At 35.2% G+C, this 24177-nt stretch overlaps 1 protein-coding gene across 4 annotated transcripts in view; it reads right to left on the bottom strand.

The window, feature by feature from the left end:
* LOC127871881 (unconventional myosin-VIIa-like) overlaps positions 1-24177 on the bottom strand; it is a 132622-nt gene that overhangs the window by 48581 nt on the left and 59864 nt on the right. For all 4 annotated transcript variants that reach the window (XM_052415138.1, XM_052415140.1, XM_052415139.1 and 1 more), the window contains exons 9-16: positions 23540-23614; positions 22408-22698; positions 15365-15504; positions 14363-14480; positions 12855-13010; positions 8547-8658; positions 7448-7554; positions 5085-5242 (exon numbers count right to left, since the gene is read on the bottom strand). In XM_052415138.1, the coding sequence (XP_052271098.1) occupies positions 5085-5242; positions 7448-7554; positions 8547-8658; positions 12855-13010; positions 14363-14480; positions 15365-15504; positions 22408-22698; positions 23540-23614 (1157 nt within the window). The remainder of the gene's footprint in view (positions 1-5084; positions 5243-7447; positions 7555-8546; positions 8659-12854; positions 13011-14362; positions 14481-15364; positions 15505-22407; positions 22699-23539; positions 23615-24177) is intronic.

The following is a 24177-nucleotide window of genomic DNA, read 5'->3' as shown; positions in this document are numbered from 1 at the left end:
AATGTTATTCATGTTACAAGTTTTTTTTCCAAGGGACGCAATAGAGTTCACTCTTAATAATAATCATTAAATTCAATTCATACATAATAAATATATCATTGAACAAAAGATACATTATTGAATTCTAGTAACATGCTACATGCTTACAAAATAATTGCGTTTTCATATGATATAATTTACAACAAATAATTAGCATCTTATACACAGTCAAAACTGAGAGCAGCCTTCAGTCAAGGGAAATGGCTAAAGTGACCGTTGACGACGAGTGACCGCTATTCTCAGATCACCACTTTTTAGATGGTTGATCAGTCGGTAGTATTGCTATTATTTTTACTTGCACCTGTTCTGTTTTTGTTCTTAAATTTTGCAACACGAAACGACTGACGCATGACTGTTGCTTTCAGCTCAAACTATAATGATGACTTTCAGAGTGAAATATATACTTTTTACTGTAGATTTGAAACTAGCTGAAGCCACTTTAATTATTTACCTATTGACAATTATATGATTATGTACATTAAGGACACTAGACACTATTTATAATCAATATGATTTCTTAAATAAATATTTATTCTTATAAAAATGCAACATCTTTATAAAGAAGTAAAAACTACCAGAGCCCACATCTCATGAAGGTTTACATTAATCTCTGTGGACATTTCTGGACCAAGTAACGTATCAAATTAAGCTAGATGTCTATGATGATTAGTGTCCACATAGTTTATGCCTGCCTAATGGGGGACTACATTAATAGCTTCCTATATTGGACAACTGGCCTGACAAAAGTTCAAATTATTATTATTATTTACTTTATCCCTTGATGATTACTGAACATTCTAATTAACCCTTTGCATGCTGGGTAATTTGTCGTCTGCTAAAATGTCGTCTGCTGAATTTCTAAAATTAGCATTTTCTTCGATTTTTTTTTTCCAATAGTACTATCAGAATAGCAAACAGTTTGGATCCAGATGAGACGCCACGTTCTGTGGCGTCTCATCTGGATCCAAATTGTTTGCAAAGGCCTTCACAACTCGGTTCCCGCACTGTAAGGGTTAACAATGTTAGTATTACTGCAAAAGACCAAATTAACATGTGCATTATGATTTAATAAGGTAAATACAAGGCAATAATCAAGCTTTGTTTATTTGGGTTTATCAATGTTTATCTACGTTTTCAATATTAACTAAGTCATGTCATGGTTGTAATTTAACCTACTTATTCCCTGGGTAAACTGTTACTAAGTTGACATTATACTTATGCCCGTGATTGACATTAATACCCTACTTGAATCAGAATGGCAAAAGAAAGCATTTCATGAGCCCATACAAGTTATTGGACAAGGCTAATAATCAAACCTGGGATCCACCTGTTTGTGGTCCAGCACTCTAGCAACATAGCTGGAAAGCCCAGTTGTAATCATTAAATGATGTGCTGTGCTCTGTGAAAAGAGGGTTTAATGAATGTGCGTAAAGTGTTGTCCCAGATTAGCCTCTGCAGTCTGCACATGCATTAAACCCCCTTTTCACAGAGCACGGCACATTTAAATGTATTGCTTTGTGCCCTATGTCATATCTGGAGTTTCATTGTTCTTAAATTCATATTTATTTGTAGTCACTGTATAGAACCTTAATCCGCCAATGTCCTGAGACCTGATATCCTGTGTGAGTCCGCCGTTGGTTGATGTTACATATAAATTTCATTCCTCAATATTTTGCATTAATGAATTAGAGTCACAGATCACTTTTATAGATAGGCTGGTGGTTTGCAATCTAAAATTAAACCTTTTTGTACTTAATTGACGATATCCTACAGTAAAAAACAGTCGTGGGAAGTCATGACAATCAATTTACAGAACAAAACAATACAATATTTTTTTAATTTTATAGGAAGAATTGAAAAAACACAGGGAAAAAAGACATTAAACTAGAATCCATTAGGTTTGCTTGATTTCCATAAAGAGTTTTATACCCCTGGGAACTCTCCTGAACTGAAAACAAGAATTACTCCATCAAAACTGACAAGTCATCCTGTCTCCTCTGACAACCATAAGCATATTACCCCATACAATCTGCTACTGGCTTTGTATGATTACTCCTAGATTTTCGGATCAGTTTTTCCCATTAATGTGATTAATTTATTTCCCATTGCTTGTTTCCTAGACTTTGGTTCATCAATGCATCAACTAATTGCATTTTCATCTAACTAAAAACTACTCTATCTTCACTTTATATTGAACTTGTCTCCAAACAGATATGTATGTATTGTTAACATGGCAAGATAATTTAGGGCAGTCTGAATAAATCTGCGTCTGAAATTATTTGCGACTGACACCTTCCAAGGCCCGAAAGTAAGTATTTCTCTGTTAATGTGTGGCCAGAATATACAGTTTTATTTGATGATATTCAATTGACCAACAACCAGCTTAGCCTATAAATGCTACACTATTTATATACATGTATGAAACATTCCGAAAACCTCTAAATGTTTGAAGATGGAGGCAATAAGTCATTGAGTATACGCATGTGTTCAAATTATATATAAATTGGCATAATCTTGTTAAAATAATACACTTTCTTTATTTTTCCTATGAATAATATTTTATTTCAGGAAAGGGAAATATCATAAATAACTTAGAAGTTAAGTTCCAATAGTCCCTATTATATCACAGAACTTTTGTACTAAATACAGCATTTTTTCTCGATGTTTTTGTTTTAAACACAATTTAAGTTTTGATGACAGAAAAAAATAACAGCATGCTGGAGTACCTGACTACAAAATAGCAATGATGACATAAAACATCCAAAAGTCAAAGTCTACGCACATAAAAAAAAGACTATTAATAAAGACCTAATAAGCTAAAACATATAAAATGTTAGATGATCAGTTAACAATATCTTAAATTAAATAATTATTCTGCAAATATAAACACATAGATACAAGTAAAAGTATAATGACAACAATCTTTCCAAAGATTTAGTCAGTCCTTGTAGCACAGCAAAACATACTCTAATGTAAGGATACATAGAACTTATCCACAATATACTTCTTTTTTGTCATTGTTTAACACTTTACCACATTGATACTTATTTTGACGCGTTCGTAGTCCCTTAGAAAGTTAATTAAAGACCTGTCTTACTGGATTCAAGTATTAAAAGCTTCATTTCCAACCCTTCGATACTGATGAGCAACAAACAGTATAATACCTGAACAGACTGCGAGTTACTCGCTTACTGCAGGCTGTTCTGGTTTTATGCTGTTTGCACATAGCATTTTTTACTTTGCTTCTGAGTGGAAAAGGTTACGGCATTACATTTACTGATCCATGTTTAAGGACACATATATTTATTTGTATTATATTGATATTTAATAAAGAAGTAACACTTTTAAATCTCAAATGATAAATGTTTTGTAAGAAACCAATAATTATTAAAGATACTCATATGATACAAATGTTTCGTTTTATACAACATATCTTATATTAAATCTTAGCGATAAACAAACACAGCATCTTAGCAAAAGGGTATGCCGCTACACGTACGTCCAAAGATGGACTGACTGTACACAAACAATTCGACTGAAAGCTGTTAAGGTAACAAATGTCCAAGAACAAGTGGGTTATACAGTATGACAACAGCCATTGAACCTACTGTATTTTCTTATACAGTTGCTCTCTACTCATATACCTGTAAAATGAATGAATGAGGATGAAAGGTGATGTAACAAATCATTTATAACTATGACTAGCACATGCATGCTTCTGGAAGAATGGACCACTGGTCTATGTACAACAAGTTTATGCACAGTGTGACAGACATGGGAAGTGCATATCTAATTTAACAAAAGGTTTCCATAAGGATAAGGATGGGGGTGGTACTATTTATTCAGCTTGATGACTTTCTATTGTTATAGAATCAGAACGTAATACTATAATAAGAACATTCAAGAGATGTAGGTCTCAATTAACATACAACACAAAATTATTGTATTCCAAATTTCATAAATATAATTTGTGCATGCTAACTTTTGCACCATTTAAAAAATGTTTATTTCTATGATTTACCAATCAAAAACTGACATTAGACAATTGACTTATGACTTAAAAACATGCACTTTCTTTTTTAATGAGTCAGGAAAAATAACATTTAATTTACTACAATTATTATATTCAATTTAGTAAATTAACTTCATTTTATGAGCTTATAACATTTAAACAAGTTATGTTGTGAAACAAACAGAATATATGTTTTGCCATTTCACTACTGCAGCAGAACAACATTTACTGCAAAGAAGGCAAATTAAGTAATATGATAAACTTTATGTCACCACCAGACAGGAAAAATGACTTTCAATTCCAGGAAACTTATTTCTCAGTCTGAAAAATAAAACTATGGAAGAATGATTTATGATCACTCATTTCCATGAATATGCCATTGTAAAAGAACAGAAAATAAAGAGTTTTCTTTTATAGAGAATGTTTCTCAGTGTCAGTCAGCAATGGTGAATTGATTTCAAGCTAACTAAGATAGTGTAAAAAGCTGGCAGATAAACAGGAGTGTTTGCTTGACAATACCAGAGAAATCTGTCCTTGCGCACTTGGGACAGACTGGATGAAATTTAATCCTGACTGTGACATTAAAACATAATTCGGTGATTGCAAAGCCAAGTTAAAATACCAATAATATATTTTTATAAATACATGTGTTGCATTTAATTAAAGCGTTGCCGTTGCCTCTCAAACCAGAAAATGACTCTTTGTTACAAGTTTTAATGAAAATTTTTACTTCATTCTTACAGATTGCTCTGGTAAAACATAGCTTCAGTCTGTCTGCTTATCAATACAGTAGTGTCTTAAAAACAAATGACATTTTTGTTTATCTTGCATAAAGAGATAACTCATTTTCATAAATTCATATGAATATATATATATATATATGTATAGATTTTAAGTCAGAAAACTTTAATTTCTTTTTCTGTTTCTTAGGAAAAAAAAGTACAACCCTTCCTGGTTATTGAACACCACATCCATGAATAACACACTCTTTAAAATGCTTATACAACACAATAGAATGAATAGGTCTGCATACTTGAGAGACTCTTCAATACTCTGCTCGTCTGCAGCCTCTTTCTCACGTAGCGCTCGTTCACGCTCCAGCTGTTCCCTGCGAAGTCGCTCCTCCTCGATGTGTTTCTTCTCTCGTAACTCGGCCGCCAGACGGCGCGCCCGCATACCTCGCACTTGGCACTGTAATCCAAAGTGAAATCTGTTGTAGACACCATTGGTTAAAGTGTACATAATTCAACATCACACTTTGGCTTGAAAAGCTTTAAAACTTGACCTCACACCCTTCAGCAATGTTAGCAGTTAAATAACAAAGTGTTTGATATCTTCTTAATTCCTTGACTCATTTTGGTTTGCTTTGTGGAAATAATTATTGTATTTTGATAAATATTTCAATCATAACCATATTTTTTTGCAAACAATTAATTTACATGGTTTCACAGTTAAAAGTAACACTGGTATGGCAATACTCATTTTCAAAGAGCACCGTCAGTGGGTGGTATTATTTTCCAAGCTACACATTCTTATGAGAACATAACTTATTTTTTAATCAGAGAGATGACTATTTGTCATCAACTGATAATAATCTTATGAGAAACTGAAGGGCTTGACTCAATGACCCACTTGATTTATTAATGACCTTTCATTGACAAGGGTGGGAAAACTAAACACATTGCAAAGTGAAATTCTATACGGCAGTGTTTTTAAAGATGAACATCTCAAAAAAATAAAGTGCAGCATATTTTTGTGAGCCAACTCAATTGAGCAAACATGTTTTAATTTTTTCTGTGTTAGATTGTTGTTTGTAAAGTTTTTTCATTTAAACATTCATGACTGTATGAATGTCTACTCGAGTTTTATTAATATTTGCTTTACATGGAAAACTCAACTTAATCATGAATTATACCATAATAATGAACAAGATGCACCACATAACAGATGCCACGCTCGGCTGTGAAAGCTTGTCAGATTAATTTTTTTTTAAGAGGTCACAGTGACCTTGACCTTTGACCTAGTGACCCAAAATGGGTGTGGCGTGTAGAACTCATCAAGGTGCATCTACATATGAAGTTTCAAAGTTGTAGGTGGAAGCACTTTGGTTTTAGAGGAAATGAAAAGGTTTAAGCACGACGCCGGCGGACGGTGGACGACGAGCAGGCTATGACAATACCTCGGGTTTTCTCCGAAAACAGCTTTGCTAAAAACTGGTTCCTGTTTATAATTGGTTTTTGTTCATATTACACATATGGTAAAATGCATTCAGAGACAAACAATTTTTTAATTTTGTCTTTTGAATTATAAGCTCTGAATAATTGATTCAATAATCATAGATTTTACAATGCTTCAATGGCACATATCTCATTTCTCATGTGTCAACTATTCTTTCGAGGCCATTTTCATTCATGACATGCCCAGCATAATTAATGTTTTCCCAATAAATTCACTTATTTGGTCGATGATTCTCGTATTGCAAACCTTTATTGTATCAACCCAAAAGCTGATGTAGTACAATATTTATCAAAGTTCCTAAACAAGTTCCATACATGTTTATATTGTTCGGGTTAACTCAACAATTCAGCTAATTATCAATTTTCTATTGCATATTTCTGTCATTCAAAAAACAAAAGACACCAGAAAGGACTGATTATTCCAGAAATTGGGAGTATTTACTTTTCATTCACATGCTTTGGTTTACAGACGTATTTCAGATTAGCAAGGGTCAAAGTATGTTTGTTTTTCATTTGCAAGCCAATATGGATGCCAAGTGTCTACAAGGTCAATATTCCATTATCAACATCAGGCCTCCATCAGATGGTCCAATATTCTGTATGTTCTTGGTCTAACCAATCATGGTTAATATGGAGAAAAAACATAAACCATTTTACTTGATTGTTTCCTAGTGAGATTAGATGTGACTCTGACAGAGGGTTTGTTTTTCATTCGACATCCCAGTGCTAGATATCAGTTTAAATTACATTTGGAAGAAAATGTGGGAGGAAATCAATGAATGATTATTCTGAAACATGGATTTACTACTTTTGAAGAGTTTCATTAATGCCTTTTTAAAGTAGTTTTTTTATAAGAACTTTAAGTACTTTTTTGTTTTGTTTTGATTGTAAATTCAATGAAAACCTATGACATGTGCTTTCTTTTTTCAAAATTTTGAACAATACAAATAAATAACGATATAGAAATGTGATTTGAACATTTGAAAGTTTTTCACACAATTAATCTATGAAAGTCAAATTTTAATATATAGTGTAAAAAAGAGATTCATTTTATTATATTTATAATATTACATTAAAGTAAATTAACCATACAAATAAATCAATTTGCACAAAACAATTCTTAAAGTGCATAACAACAATAATCAGCAACATCAATTACCTGCAGCCGAATTGCCGCCTTCCGTTTCCGAAGAAACACAATGCGATGACGGAATGCGCGATATGACGTCTGGATGATGATGGTTGCCTCACGAAGTTGTATGTAATCTGTGAACAACAAGCCATAGCTTCTAAAAATTTAAGAACAATCGATCTGTGTAATTATCAAACAAACAAACAAAAACTAACAGACAAACTAATACAGTTAACAACTAAATAAATTAATTTACTACTACACTTAAGTGTCATGGTCGTAAGAATATGCAAAACAAAACAAAACAAGGGACAAAATTGTCACAAAACCAGGTTTTCATTGTGAAAAAAAATCTGAAAAAGGGAGACAGCTCAAACTGAACTTATGAAATGAACAAACAAAATTAACCCCCTTCGTAAGTTTGTTTTAAAATAAATCTATTTTTAGTCGTGGCGACCTTGACATTGGAGATATTGACGTGATTCTTTCGTGCAACACACCGTCCCATGATGGTGAACAAATGTGCCAAATGATTTTAAAATCTCATAATGAATGACATAGTTATAGCCCAGACAAGCTCATTTATGGCTATTTTTTACCTTTGAACTCAAAGTGTGACCTTGACCTTGGAGATATTGACGTAATTTTTTCGCGCGACACACCGTCTAATGATGGTTAACAAATGTGCCAAATGATTTTAAAATCTCACAATGAACGACAAAGTTATGGCCCGGACAAGCTTGTTCCGCCCGCCCGCCAGCCCGCCAGCCAGCCAGCCAGCCCGCCCGCATTCGCCAATCTAATAACCAGTTTTTTCCTTCGGAAAACCTGGTTAAAAACCTGGTTAAAAAAACATCTATTTAAGGAGCGTGGACTTTATATTAGTGATGCACGTAAATAAAACAACAATTTGTTTATGGGTAAAACACAATTAAGAAAATAGTCATGAAAAATTGTTAAATTGCATAACATTACAGTTCACATTAATTAAGCAGTGGTAAGATATTTCTGAATTACTGTTATCTAAGAATATAATTTTACTGTAGGACTCAAAACTGAGTCAAACATGATACTTATGAAACATCATTAAGCAAAGTTGCACGAGCCAAAACAAAACAAAACGCACCTCTCCTTTTGGCATAGCCTCGCCAAATCTTCTGAATAATGACAGCATTCTTCCTGAGAAATTCATGCCTGCGTTCTTCCAGCGGCTCAAACACAGAGTTCTTCATAAACACCTACAACAATCAGTAAGTCAGTGGCTCAAACACCGAGTTCTTCATAAACACCTACAACAATCAGTAAGTCAGCGGCTCAAACACCGAGTTCTTCATAAACACCTACAACAATCAGTAAGTCAGTGGCTCAAACACAGAGTACTTCATAAATACCTACAACAATCAGTGAGTCAGCGGCTCAAACACAGAGTTCTTCATAAACACCTACAACAATCAGTAAGTCAGTGGCTCAAACACAGAGTACTTCATAAATACCTACAACAATCAGTGAGTCAGCGGCTCAAACACCGAGGTCTTCATGAACACCTACAACAATCAGTAAGTCAGCAGCTCAAACACCGAGTTTTTCATAAACACCTACAACAATCAGTGAGTCAGCGGCTCAAACACTGAGTTCTTCATAAACACCTACAGCAATCAGTGAGTCAGCGGCTCAAACACAGAGTTCTTCATACACCTACAAGAGTTATAAGCATACAATAATTGTTACTCAAATACTTGGTCTCTAATAGAAATTAAAAGCAACTTTGTAATTTAAGGCCTCTAAGAGATGCTGTAAACACATTATTAAACCAATCAAAACACTTACAAGGTAGAAAAGCGTTAGGCACAATGACATTAAACTTACAAGAGCTGTGTTTGTCAAAACACAATGCCCCCTCCATATATTTGACCTTTGACCTTGAAGGATGACCTTGACCTTTCACCACTCAAAATGTGCAGCTCCATGAGAAACACATGCATGCCAAATATCAAGCTGCTATCTTCAATATTGCAAAAGTTATGACCAAGGTTAAAGTTTTGGGACAGAATGACAGACAGACAGAAAGGCCAAAAACAATATACCCGTGATCATTTGATCCAAGGGCATATTAAAAACATGGACAATATTGAAAGACCAGTGGCGAAAGGATATTAAACCAATAAAAACACTAACAACTTAGCAATATTGTAAGTGAGTTGATGTTTTACCATTGGATATGCTGACAACATGAATAGACTATTGGCTAGAAGACATTAAATTTATAACATGAGCTCCGCAGTTGGAGACAGATGCTCCCCCAAACAGGGCCTTGACACAGGATTTTTTGCAAGAAAACGGACCATAAGAGTTAATCTAAACATATTAGTGTCACAGTGACCCTGACCTTTGAACTAGAGACCCCAATCTCAATAGAGGTCATCTACTGTCATAGACAAATGCACATGTAAAATATGAAGCCAAGCGGTCAATAGGTTTACAAGTTATTGATCGGAAATGATTTTCACACTTATTGTGACAGTGACCTTGATCTTTGACTTGGTGACCCCAATTTCAATAGGGGTCACCTACTGTCCAAGGCCAATGCGCATGGGAATTATCAAGCCAATCAGTGAATAAGTTGACGAGTTAATGGTGAGAAATGATTTCACACTAAGTGTGACAGTGATCTTGACCTTTGACCTAGTGACCGCAATTTTAATCGAGGAAACCTTCTGTTCAATGCCAATGCACATGTTTAGTATAAAGACAATTGGTCCCTCCATTCACAAGTTATTGATCGGAAACAATATTTACCCTTAGTGTGACAGGGACCTTGACCTTTGACCTCGTGATCCTAATTTCAATAGGGGTCATCTACTGGCAAAAGCCAATGTACATGGGAAGTATCAAGCCAATTGGTCAATCTGTTCACAGACCGACCGACATCACGCAAAACAATATACCCCCTCTTCTTTAAAGGGGGGGAGGGGCATAATAATGCTAATTTTATATAAAGTCTGTTGACAAGAAGACAGCAGGTTAAACACTGGTAGCATAGAAAAACTGTTGGAGAGACCATTAGACCCATTGACCACATAGAATCTGTTTGTGTCAATATGTATGAAATTAAATTCTGAACAATTTTTGCAGTATAAGTAATTGAGCAAACCCACAATTTGATACAGATTGTCAAACCAACCCATATATTTCCCCCTTCATAAAAAATTGACGAATGTTTGAATGTTTTTTTCATGCTAGAAAAATTGTCTGCAAGTTGATAGATACAGAACCAGTTTTGCACACACAAAAAAGCCTTAAATCAACCATTCCCCAAAATAAGCTAGCCTTCACACACACAAAATTCCATACTCCAAAACAAGCAATTAAAAAATGAAAACCAGAAGAATTCATAACACTCCTGTATTTGTTGTCCTTGTAAGCATTCTATAAGGATTTCCATTTTCCTCAAGAGACCTATTGCATTTCCAATACTGACACAAGTGTCAAAAACAATTGTCTACAAGATACATTAGGCCAGGAACAGTAAATTTCAGTCTGACACAAATTCCCAGCAAAGACATTAAATCAAAGTGATCTATAATTAACGTTTCTGCCACATTATCCATACTCCTGTCATTTCAGTGTTGAGACAAGGAATGTTGTATTTGCCTTAACATTTCTATTTCAGATGTAATAATTTCCCACTCAACCCTCCAGTTATTTTTTCCTATTTGGGTCAATAACAATAACATTAGGAACAAACAGAGAGTCCTGCAGTCTCATTTACCTTAATACAAGGCATTGTCTTAAAGCAATTTTCTTCATCTGATGGATTATTAATCTCTATTTGGAACATTCCAGAATCTTCTGACATAATAGCAGATAAAAACACCGACTTGGGTCATCAATGTCACAGTTCAAATGACCTTTCTACTGCTTAAACGTTTGGCAAATACACATTATTGTAAAGTTCTGATGCAAAATGTCCTGAGTGGTCTATAATACCCACGCATTAGAGCTGCAAACTGCCTTTTCAATGGCTGGTAATCAATTTAGCCTCATTCTGCAAAAACTGGGCTTTATATGCATCTGCTCAAAGTATCATCCCACATTAGCTTGTGAAGTTCAGACAGGCTAAATTATCAGGGCGGACATTTACCTCTGTTATGGAACGTTTTGTTAACCCTTTCAGTGCCGGAACCGAATTTTAAAGGCCTTTGCAAACAGTTTGGATCCAGATGAGACGCCACAGAACGTGGCGTCTCATTCGGATCCAAACTGTTTGCTATTCTGATAGTATTTTTTGAAAAAAAATCGAAGAAAATGCTAGTTTTATAAATTCAGCAGACGACATTTTAGCAGACGACAAATTTCCCAGCATGCAAAGGGTTAACATGAAGTATCTTCTAAATAAAAGCAGTTAAGAGAGACTGCACAGGCAAATCTGTTACGTCACTACAAAAACATGCATTAATCCCATGCAGTTTTACCATGTCAATTAATTATAATGGGAAAATATTTACTACTGATTCAAACATGATCAAAAATATTTTTGACATTGAAATGAGAGTAATATTTAACTTGGATATTCTCTGGATAAGGAATTTTTCTGCATGGTTTAGTGGTTGGATTTAAATTGGATATTTTGATCTTTGTCTGTAGAAATAACATTTAGTAAAATGTTTCATATAAATTGTATATTTTATATTATTTCCTTTTCTTAAAATGGAAGTAAATTTGTTTCCGTACAAATCCTCATGTTTTTTATTAAATTGAAACCAATTTTAATGCCTCTTTATATAGTTTGGTAACCAATATAAACAAAGATAACACAGTTATCTAAGTTTTGAGATTGAGCCTGTCAGTAAAACTTTTTGAACAAAAACACTACAATTAACCTTTTAACACTTAGATATGTATTTTCACGCATTTGTAGTCCAATAGAAAGTTATATTTAATTGGAGACATTTCTTACTAGATTAAAGTTTCTAAGGCTACATTTCCATCTCTTAGATACTGATGAGCAGCAAACAGCCTAAAACCTTAACAGACTGCGAGTTACTTGCAGGCTGTTTTGGTTTTATGCTGTTTGCACATAGCCTTTTTCACTTTGCTTCTGAGAGGGAAAGGGTTAACTAGTATGCATTAATTAGGAATTTAGTTACAAGGACACACAAAATAGGCATTGATCACTCTATTTTGAAAACCACAACTTCTATACAGCGTTGCATAATACAATGATACATGAAGGAAAATCCTTAGCTTACAACAGATATACAACGTTTTTAAGTTAATCATTAATAAACGCTTTTGTTAATGTTTTCTAGAGTTGATGTTTTTCTGTGGTAATATGTAAACCAACATTTAAAAATTAATAATGCCAACTATTCCAAAGACTATGTATAGCTCAGTTAGGTTTCAGCCAATTACAAGCAAAATAGCTGAGATATACCTTTGTTTTCCCTGCCTGCCAGTCAGTTATAGGCAGGTTCAGTGAGTCCAGTATGGCCTTGACCTCTGACCTAGGGTCAGCTCCAAGGGATCTTGAGGTAAGCAGACATGAGTACTTGTCCAGGAATGTTTCCAAAGGCACGTGCACTGGGTAACCCTGTAATGAAAGCAAATTGTATTTGAGGTTAGCTCTAGGAAAAAGGGGTTTAATGCATGTGCATAAAGTGCCATCCAAAATAAGCGTGTGCAATCTACACAGGCTCATCTGGGACAAAACTTTCTGCCTAAACTACATTTTTTCTAAGAGGAGACTTTCTTTTAACAAAAAATATCATAAAAGACTACACAGGCTCATATGGGACGACACTTTATGCACATGCATTAAACCCCCTTTTCACAGAGCATGTCTCATTGTGTGTTGTTGTTTTTGTTGAAAGGGAAGTGACTGATGTAGTGTTTGTTTAGAAGATTTGGAGGAGTTGTCCCCCAACAGCAAGGAAAATATTTTGATGGTTTATATTTGTTTTAAAGGGACTTGTTCATAATAATGGCGCATTTTTTAAGTGTGTAAGTAAATGTAGTAAGTGCTGTAGTGTTTGTGTAGATGATTTTGAGTAGTTTTTCCCCACAGCAAGGAAAATATTTTATACAATTTAAGTTAAAGGGACTTGTTCAATGATTATAAGGGGCATTATTTCAGTGTGTAAGTAAAATTTGTAAATGCGTTAAATTGCTAGATGTTTTTATTACCGACTTGTAGAGCTCTTATATAATGACAAGAATAGAATTTAAGAAAAAGAGAAAAATGTTTTTCAGCGGGGCTTGAACCAGTGTCTTTTGCATAAAAAGGCTCTTTCCTCAACCACTTGGCCATACGGACTACTTAATATAATCATTAGTCATTTCATACTTGATCTTAGTGGTCCACGTGTTACAATCAAATTGAATGAAAAACGCACAATCATTTAGAATTATTCCATCATTTTCCGTTTGTAACGCTTCATAATTTGATCAATTTCAAATGATGATAATTTGTCAAACATATTTTCAGTATACAAGTATGTCTTCATCATTTGTCGTATTTGGCTTGCTGATTGAAAGTGATTTTTTATTTCTTGAATCTCTGACAAAAAAGTGGACAATTGTCATTTGGACGATTTGTGAACATGTATTGCAGATGCTTGGTACAATCAGAGATTACACTATGTGAACATGTTGATTTTTTCACAACAATGGCATGTTCAGAAACTTTACAGTTAAAAGACTTTTGCGATGTTACATTATTTAACATTTTTACAGACTGGGGCTTACAAGCAAAACACATTTAAATGAACATTGTACACACCAATTATCATACAACATGCAATAATTATTTTTTACAAATTTAACAAACTTCAGCTTTATACATAAGTATAGATGAGCAATTTTAAATTGTCTACGAAGTGACCAAATAATCTAATTTAATTCACAAGAACTTGTAAACGTAAGAAAAGTGGCAGTCTAACGAACCTCCCGTTTAATTCTGATGATGTCTAGCATTCCAGAGTACCGCAGCTGTACAATGACGTCATCATCAATGTAGCTGTTTGGCTTCTTGGTGCTGTTGGGTTTGATGCATCTTACATACCTGGAAAACATTGCATGAGCTGTAGCTTTATCAACAGTAATCCAGATAGGCCTTAACAGAAGTGAGCCGCATCCTGCTACCCAAAGGTCCCACCCTGCCGTATCTGACCACTGCCATGCCGTACTTTTGAACTTATCTCATTATTTACTTGAAGTTTCAATACATTGAATAAAGTTTCACAGTCAATCTAAATTTATTAATTGCAGAAAGCATGTTTTAATAGAAAGTTAATGTAACATCAAAGGCATATTTAACAAATACTTAAATGAAAATATCCCAAAAGGATAATACATGAATAACAGCTTGCCTTAAAGTTCCCTTTTCACAAAACAGCACCCTGCCATTTCAAATCCTAACTGGAGCTCTGTTTGGCATGGCATTAAAATGATTGTCTAAGATTTTAGGAGTAAACATTCTAGAACCACTCACAGCTATAAGAAGCAAATATTTCATGACCTAAAGATTTTGGGAGTTAAAATCTCATGAACAATTGAAGATTTGTATGTCAAGGTAAGTAAAAGATTATCAGAGAAAAATAGCATGAACACTTTGAATGCAGAGGTTTTATAAGTAAACATTCATGAACATTTAAAGAATTTTAGGACACAAAGTTTCATAAATACCTTTACATATGAGATTATACTATCATGGTCAAGTGAGATAATTTTGTCTTATAATAAGGAATGAGAACCAAGCTTTCTATTTATTTATTTTTTAAGACCTATGCTTATTTTGACAAATGATACATACCATTGATGGCCTGTGCATATAAACGTGCTTTATTTGCCGTTTTTCCACTTAAAATAATGACCATAACTCAACATGAAAGTCAAGGTAACGTTCAAAAACAACATCCCTTACCCAGTATAGCTAACAGTTCTTACCATGGGTTTGTAGTGGAGAGAATGTCTACAAGGGCAGACAGCTGGTGTTTGAAGGTGTCTCCAACGGTGGGTTTCCCGCGGGTAGTACGGGAAATGGTCTGCCTCCCACCTAGATCCTCCAGCCTTACACCCAACAGATCCTGAAATGGAGTTTAATATGTTAAGGCTGTTTATTTTTGTTTAGCTACATTCTGTGAAAACTGGTTTCATGTACGTAAAATATCACAGATCAGCCTGTGCAATCTGCACAGACTACTCAGGGACAACACTTTCTTCCTTCAGGCCAATGGAATTCAACAAAGGCAGATAGTGTTTTCCCTGATAAGCCTGTGAAGACTGCACAAGGAGTAAGCCTATTGGGCTTATTTGGATATTTTGCTTTTTTCAACCGTATTTAACCCTTTGCATGCTGGGTAATTTGTCGTCTGCTAAAATGTCTTCTGCTGAATTTCTAAAATTACCATTTTCTTCGATTTTTTTCAAAGAACACTATCAGAATAGCAAACAGTTTGGATCCTGATGAGACGCCACGTTTTGTGGCGTCTCATCTGGATCCAAACTGTTTGCAAAGGCCTTCAAAATCCGGTTCCCGCACTGAAAGGGTTAAGTCATGTCACCGCTGTCCAAAATCATTCATCCTTTTCCTGTCATTGCTCAGGTTTTCCAGTCCTTAATGCACATAAAAAATGCCAGAATCAGACGACAAGTTCTCAAGTTGAATAAGAAGAGAGCTGAGACTTGACATAGTTCTTATTGAATGCTCTGAGCTTTTATGAGTACCCGGAGGGTCAAAAGCTGGGAGTTGGATTATTGCAACTAAGACTGGACATTGAAATAGTTTCATCATCACACAAGTTATTTTGCCAGAATGGGACTCAAACACAAATTCCTTGAATGTGTAGCCAAGTTCCCTACTAGCCAGTCTCAATTATAGGGAATATGGCAATATACATGTGGCATGTCATAGAAAATAAGGACACAATTCTGAAGTGTAAAGCTTGTCCTGGAAAAGCCTACGCAGTTAAAACAGAGCAATTCGAGAAGACACTTCCCTGAAACTGAAAACACCATAACAACAGAAAGCTGTGAACAATCTGGACTACACTGTAAGCCGAGCTTTAAGAATGAGTCCCCACAGACATTTTATTGTATGTAGGAATAATTTGTTATATAAAATATACATATTTTAAATGAAAGATCTCAATAGTTGATAGAGAGATATGACTTGCATATCATAGTACCATAGTACAGCGTATTTATTGTTGGGATGTTACAGTTTAACAATGTTTTTCAACTGTTTAAACAAATCTCTGGAAAGAAGTTGTTAGTAGAAAATAATTAGATCATGAAAGTATGATATGGTATACACAATTCTAGACAACCACTATAGGTGAAGGTAGAATAGAGGAAAGCAAACTTGATTGTACATCATATATGACTCCCAACTTTTTGCTAAGACATCAATATTTGCAACTGTAACGATTATTGTAATCTCTGTGACCATGACTTTAAATCTCCAAATTGATAGGGGTCTGCATTCCCTCAAAAGACTAACCGGCATACTAATTACTCTGACAGTTTAAACTCAGAATCAAAATAATTCTTCATTTTCCTCCCAAATGCCCTGAATACTAATTTGGAACATTAAAGGTCGAAACCTCCACAAGATATCATGTGGAGAAAGAAAGAGGTCTAACATATAAAGCATACATTTGTCATGTAACAAGGCCCTGTAACCTAGACTGTTTTCATGTGTTTCTTCACAAAAAATGTTGTTTCCATTACCAAAATAAATACAAACAAGCAAATTCGTAGAATTGATATCCCCCGCAACATATGCTTTGTTTGAGGACGGGTGCAAATCGGACGGATATAACCAAGGACCATAACTCCGTTATTTCCTTCCAGATGGTGTACAATGCCATTTGGCGTGCATCATCCTCTTATCCATATATATATACTCATACCAAGTTTCAATTAAATCCGCCAAAGCACTTCCAAGATATGGCTCCGGACACAAAAGTGCCTATAGTAAAAGGCATTTTTTCAAGATACAAAGGGCCATAACTCTATTTTTAACAGATGGTGTACAATGCCATTTGGCGTGCATCATCCTTTTATGCATATATATACTCATACCAAATTTCAATGAAATCCGCCAAAGCACTTCCAAGATATGGCTCCGGACACAAAAGTGCCTATAGTAAAAAGCATTTTTTCAAGATACAAAGGGCCATAACTCTGTTTTTAACAGATGGTGTACAATGCCATTTGGCGTGCATCATCCTTTTATGCATATATATACTCATAAGAAGTTTCAATGAAATCCGCCAAAGCACTTCCAAGATATGGCTCCGGACACAAAAGTGCCTATAGTAAAAAGCATTTTTTCAAGATACAAAGGGCCATAACTCTGTTTTTAACAGATGGTGTACAATGCCATTTGGCGTGCATCATCCTTTTATGCATATATATACTCATACGAAGTTTCAATGAAATCCGCCAAAGCACTTCCAAGATATGGCTCCGGACACAAAAGTGCCGGCCGGCCGGACGGACAGCCGGATGGACGGACGGACAGCCGGACGGACGGACAACGCCAAAACAATATCCCTCCGCCTCTGGCCTGGGATAAAAACAATATCCCTCCGCCTCTGGCGGGAGATAATTACAAATGTATTAGTCATCACCATTCTTAAGAAAATATAAACTGTATGATCATGATTTTTACAATGTACTGATATAGAGGTACCGCACAACACCAATGTTATACAAACAAGAGCTGGGTTTGTGAAACACAATGCCGTCTACTGCACTTTGAAGCCACACAGCAGCTATATCCCAATTTCAAACATAATCATAAAGTTATGGTCTATTTATATTTGACACAGTAACTGGCCTTTGACAGAAACTGAAAGTGTTTCGGAAAAAAATCCGGGAAATATTATTTTTAAGAGAATTCATAAGTCCTAGGCCCAAAACTTTGTAAAAAATAAATGGACCAGAACGAAACTCAAACTTCATATGTTAGTCATTTGGTAGACTCACATACTGAAAATAAGCTAATTGTCTGCAATGGTTATGTAAAAAACTCCCAAAAACAGATATTATAGAAAAATTCCCATGTCCAAGGGCCATAACTCAGTGCTCCAGCTAGGCCTCAATTGAAGGGCGTCGCGCCCTGCCCTATCGAACCTCCGCCCTGCCCTTCCTAGGGCCCCCCTGCCCTTCAACAACAAAAAAATTTTTTTTTTTTTTTTTACATTTGATAATTCATAAATCTCTTATTACATTGTAATTAATGTATACCTCATTGTAGACATTATATTTGAATGGTTTAATAATAAAGGGAATGGGAATAATATATTCTAACAATTATTAATAACATAAAAATAAACATACAACAGGAAGCATTCCAGAAACGCACACGCTCTAAAGTGCCCTTTTGACAAATTACTGCGCGTTGAAAGTGCCCTTTTGACAAAAAAAGCCCCCCTGCCCTTTTTAAATCCAAGCTGGAGCACTGGACTTCTCTTAAAATCAAATGACCAGAATAAAACACACACATTATCTGAAAGTCATGAAGGTAGACTCACAAACCAACAAGAGCACCGCCTTGCGGGTGCAGACCGCTCATCTATTTTCTTTTTAAAGGTGAAGGGACTCTCATTTTCAATCACAAAGGAGGGAGGGGTGGAGTGAAGAGGGGTGCATTGTGTGGGGGTGTGGACATTTATTACATTGTGTTCCAAAAATGCAAAAAAAAGGAAAAAAAAAAATTCGGGGGGGGTGGGGGGGGGGGGGGTGATGGGGGGGGGGTGGGGGTGGGGGGGGGATTCTTGGGTGCGATGGTTGGAGGGTATTTCAAACATAAAATAATAAAAATAAATATTTGTGTTTTTTAACCGTTTAAAAAAAAAAATTGGGGGTGGGGTGGGGTGGTATAGTGTGAGGGTGTGGTGGTCATTTGTGAGATGATCTTAAAAAAAAAAAAAAAAAAAAAAAAATAGGGGGGGGGGGGGGGGGGAAGGGGGGGGCACGGGCGATGGTTTGGGTGGAGTCTATTGTGGTATGTCAGGTAAGAGTAGTTTTGTCAAAGTATCAATCAAATCTAATCATAAATAAAGAAGTTATGGCAATTTTAGCAAAATTTAATAATTTGACCTTGAGAGTCAAGGTCATTCAAAGGTCAAGGTAAAATTCAACTTGCCAGGTACAGTAACCTCATGATAGCATGAAAGTATTTGAAGTTTGAAAGCAATAGCCTTGATACTTAAGAAGTAAAGTGGATCGAAACACAAAATTTAACCATATATTCAAAGTTACTAAGTCAAAAAAGGGCCATAATTCTGTAAAAATGACATCCAGTGTTATGCAACTTGTCCTTTTACTGTACCCTTATGACAGTTTGCGAGTGTTCCAAGTATGAAAGCAATATCTATGATACTTTAGGGGTAAAGTGGACCAAAACACAAAACTTAACCAAACTTTCAATTTTCTAAGTATAAAGGGCCCATAATTCCGTCCAAATGCCAGTCAGAGTTACATAACTTTGCCTGCACAGTCCCCTTACGATAGTTAATAAGTGTTGCAAGTATGAAAGCAATAGCTTTGATACTGTAGGAATAAAGTGGACCTAAACACAAAACATAACCAAATTTTCAATTTTCTAAGTATAAAAAGGGCACATAATTCTGTCAAAATGCCAGTCAGAGTTATCTAACTTTGCCTGCCCAGTCCCCTCATGATAGTTAGTAAGTGTACCAAGTTTGAATGCAATAGCATTGATACTTTCTGAAAAAAGTGGACCTAAACGCAAAACTTAACCAAAATTTTCAATTTTCTAAGTATAAAAAGGGCACATAATTCAGTCAAAATGCACGCCAGAGTTATCTAACTTTGCCTGCCCAGTCCCCTCATGATAGTAAGTAAGTGTACCAAGTTTGAATGCAATAGCATTGATACTTTCTGAGAAAAGTGGACCTAAACGCAAAACTTAACCGGACGCCAACGCCGACGCAAACGCCGACGCCGACGCCAAGGTGATGACAATAGCTCATAATTTTTTTTCAAAAAATAGATGAGCTAAAAATCTGATAAATATCTGAAAGCGTTTCGTATAAAACCCTCCGCAAAATGGTTATTATAGAAAAAATTTCTATAATTTCTAAAATCGAGAATATTCTAAATACCTTTTGTTACATAAGGGTTAGAAGAAATGAAAGCAGAAACTCAAAAACTGCAAACAATATCAAACAACAGCACGACACTGACTCTTACCAGGCTACACTAAACGGGAAAGAAAAAAAACACTTGCGCCCATACATAATTAATTTCAAAGGCAATGCAAAGAAAAGTCTACATTCACAAAAAGAACAGCAAAATAATTATAAAGTCAACTTTGTTTATCAATTAATTTTGTATCTACATTGTACAAAAAATTGTCATGGTATAACAAAATATACATTAAAGCCAAAAGCATGTTATGCTATGCACATGCAAAACATACTATAAAGCCAATACAATTATTAAATAAAGAGTGAAAGCCAACTTCAAGCATAATGCAAAGTAATACCATAAGTTACCAAGGTAACAAAAAACCAACAATAGTCAGCCCATCAACATGAGAGCATCATTAAAACAAGATATGTGTTTGTCAGAAACACTATGTCCCCTTTTGCGCCGCTTTGAAGCTATATATTTGACCTTTGACCTTGAAGAATGACCTTGACCTTTCACCACTCAAAATGTGCAGCTCCATGAGATACATATGCATGCCAAATATCAATATTGCAAAAGTTATTGCAAATGTTAAAGTTGGGGCAAACAAACAAACAAACAAACACACAAACCAACAGACAGGGCAAAAACAATATGTACCCCACTATAGTGGTGGGGGACATAATAAAACTCAGCTTTATTTCATTACCATTCATTTCATTTATTTCATCTTTAAACTAATGTGAAATCATTTATTCGATGCATTGTTGTTTTCGCCTTATGAAGACACCATAAATTTTATTTCATATATAACATTATATCTGAAATTTTAACTTACATGCAACTTAAATTCAGATTTTCCTTCAACAAAATATCTTTGCGACTACCAGATTATCATTTCTATCAATATATTGCCATAAAATATATAATTATATTATTCCACAAACATATATGTCTTGACCAGTTTCAATTGGGTAATTCACTGGCCTCATTAAAGGGATAGTCTCAGCTTACGGCTGTCAGCTTTGATTTACCAATACCTACTTTTGTATGCGTTGCTTTTGCTTTGTCTTCATATTTTAATGTTGTAAAAGCATAATGTCAAATACTTTTTTTTACACAAATCTGTATTTAAAACAAGAGATGTGTTTGTCAGAAACACAATGCCCCCTATTGCACCACTTTGACATAAAATTTCAATATATCATTTGGCAGGTTTAGAAATTGTCTCCCTTTTAAAGCTTATTACTTCCCTTGGATTGTATTTTTGACTTTTGACCTTGAAGTATGACCTTGACCTTTCACCACTCAAAATGTGCAGCTCCATGAGATACACATGCATGCCAAATATCAAGTTGCTATCTTCAATATTGCAAAAGTTATGGCCAATGTTAAAGTTTTCGGACGGACTGACAGACGGACGGACGGACGGACAGACAGACAGTTCAAATGCAATATGCATAAAAAATGCCCAATTCCTTTTCCACACAAAAGACACTGTTGATAATATACAAATAATGTTGTTGTTTTTCTTTGCTGCCCAAAACCCAGAAACTATCCCTTTAACTGTTTCCAGCTAAGCAGCAGAGTAAAAATGCTTATATGCAAACAGCATAAACCAGAACAGCCTGCGTGTAACCTGCATTCTGTTAAGGGTTTATGCTGCTCATCAGTACTTAAGGGACGAAAATGCAGCACATTAAACTTGAATCTAGTAAAGACAGTTCTTTAATTTAATTTGATTTTCTAAGCGACTACAGAACGCGTCACTAAGTATCTGAGCAGAAAAGGGTCAACAACCAACTAACAGCAAGCACAACTACCTGAAATCTAGTGAGATCCTTGACAAACACATTCGTGGAGTTTTGCATCATTTCAAACAGCTGGTCCTGCTGAACATCCTTGTTCTTGTCCAGGAATCCCGCCACCGCATACGTCACTGCGCCAGCATAGTGCATGATCCCGAACTCGGTTTTCCAGGTGCGTCTGTCGGTTCCCTTGATGTAGTATGAGTGGTCCTCCAGCTCCTGGTGCTGCTTGTTCAGGTAGGACTCATCCGTGCCCTGTGGGAACCGACATTCCTCATCCAGCATCTTCAGAACACATCTCGGTGGCTGCAGTACAAAGGTCATACACAGTTCATTCAAAGGTCTTACTGTAAGTGGGGATTGGAATTTCTTATACCAACTTTGTTTTTCCAAACAACATTGATATTTCTTTGTCAAACATTTGCAGTACGTATCTATGTGGGCCACTACCTAGATGTTTCAGTAAAAATTGTTTATATTGTTTAATACTGTATTGCTTTGTGAAAATGAGGTTAAAGGCATGTGTTAAAAGGGTGCAGTGTGCACAGTCTAATCATAGACAAGACATTCCATTTGATGGAATTTACAATCTAAAGACGATCTCTTCATAACAAAATTCCAGTCTAGGCAGAAATTGTTGTCCCTTATTAGCCTGTGAGGACTGCACATGCTAATCTGGGACAACACATATCTACATGCATTTAACCCAGTTTTCCCAAAACAAGGTTCATAAAAAGGTCATAATGTAAATGGGGTCGATTATTTGCAAAGCCTGTTGTGATGGCTGCAATTCAAAGGTCATATGGTATTGTAACAGGTCATAAAAGGTCATATTGTTATGGGATTTCATATTTTTCATTGAGATTTTTTGGATAAAGATCTGCAGAACATATTTTGATGGGCTACTACATAGAGGTATAAGTGAGTTTTTTTTAATTTACAAGCGGACAGCATATTATGAGAGAAATAGTTTTACATGTCATAATGTCCCAGAAAGAATCTTATCTATACTGAATTGTGTGTCCAATCAGTGATGAGAGTGCAGAATTAACATGCAAACATTAATGTCTTAGAAGTAACAATACTTCATGAAGTTTTTAAGTAGAAGTTTAAATTAAGAGCAAGGTTCTGTTTGTCTAGGACCAACCTTTTCAATCAGCTCCACACACTTGGAGTTATCTGTGAAGGTAATATGTTCAAAAGCGATCTCCTCTTGGCGGTACTGAAATAAGCAAGAGAAACTAAGTATGTATTCACAGACTGGTATCAGCTGATGAAAAGTCTCTTAACTGTTTTCCCACTCAGAAGCAAAGAGAATATGGCTATGTGCAAACAGCATGAAACCAGAACAGCCTGCGAGTAACTCTCAGTCTGTTCAAGTTTTATGCTGTTTGCTGCTCATCAATAAATAAGGGTTGGAAATGAAGCCTTTAAAACTAAAATCTAGTTAGAAAGGTCTTAAATTAAATACTCTCTAAGGGAATATAAATGCGTCAAAATATGTATCTAAGTGGTAAAGGGTAAAGAACCACGTCTTAGTTTGACAACAAATGAGTTCTCACTAGTTTTCTTGTAAAGTAGATAACAAAGATGTTTGTTGTTGTTATGTGTGTTGATTGTTTAACGTGATACAAAGTACTTTTAATGATTTTCCTATTATGTTATGCAAACATTACAAAAATCTGATCTTTAATATATTTTAAGAATCTTTTTTATGTATAAACTGGCTGCATATCTGTTCACTGAACAATCACATGATGCTGTTAGTGGTCAACATAAAATGAC

The sequence above is a fragment of the Dreissena polymorpha genome, chromosome 3, assembly GCF_020536995.1.
Source record: "Dreissena polymorpha isolate Duluth1 chromosome 3, UMN_Dpol_1.0, whole genome shotgun sequence".
NCBI lineage: Eukaryota > Metazoa > Mollusca > Bivalvia > Myida > Dreissenidae > Dreissena > Dreissena polymorpha.
The sequence above is the reverse complement of the archived record's forward strand: the minus strand, read 5'-3'. Positions and strand labels throughout refer to the sequence as shown.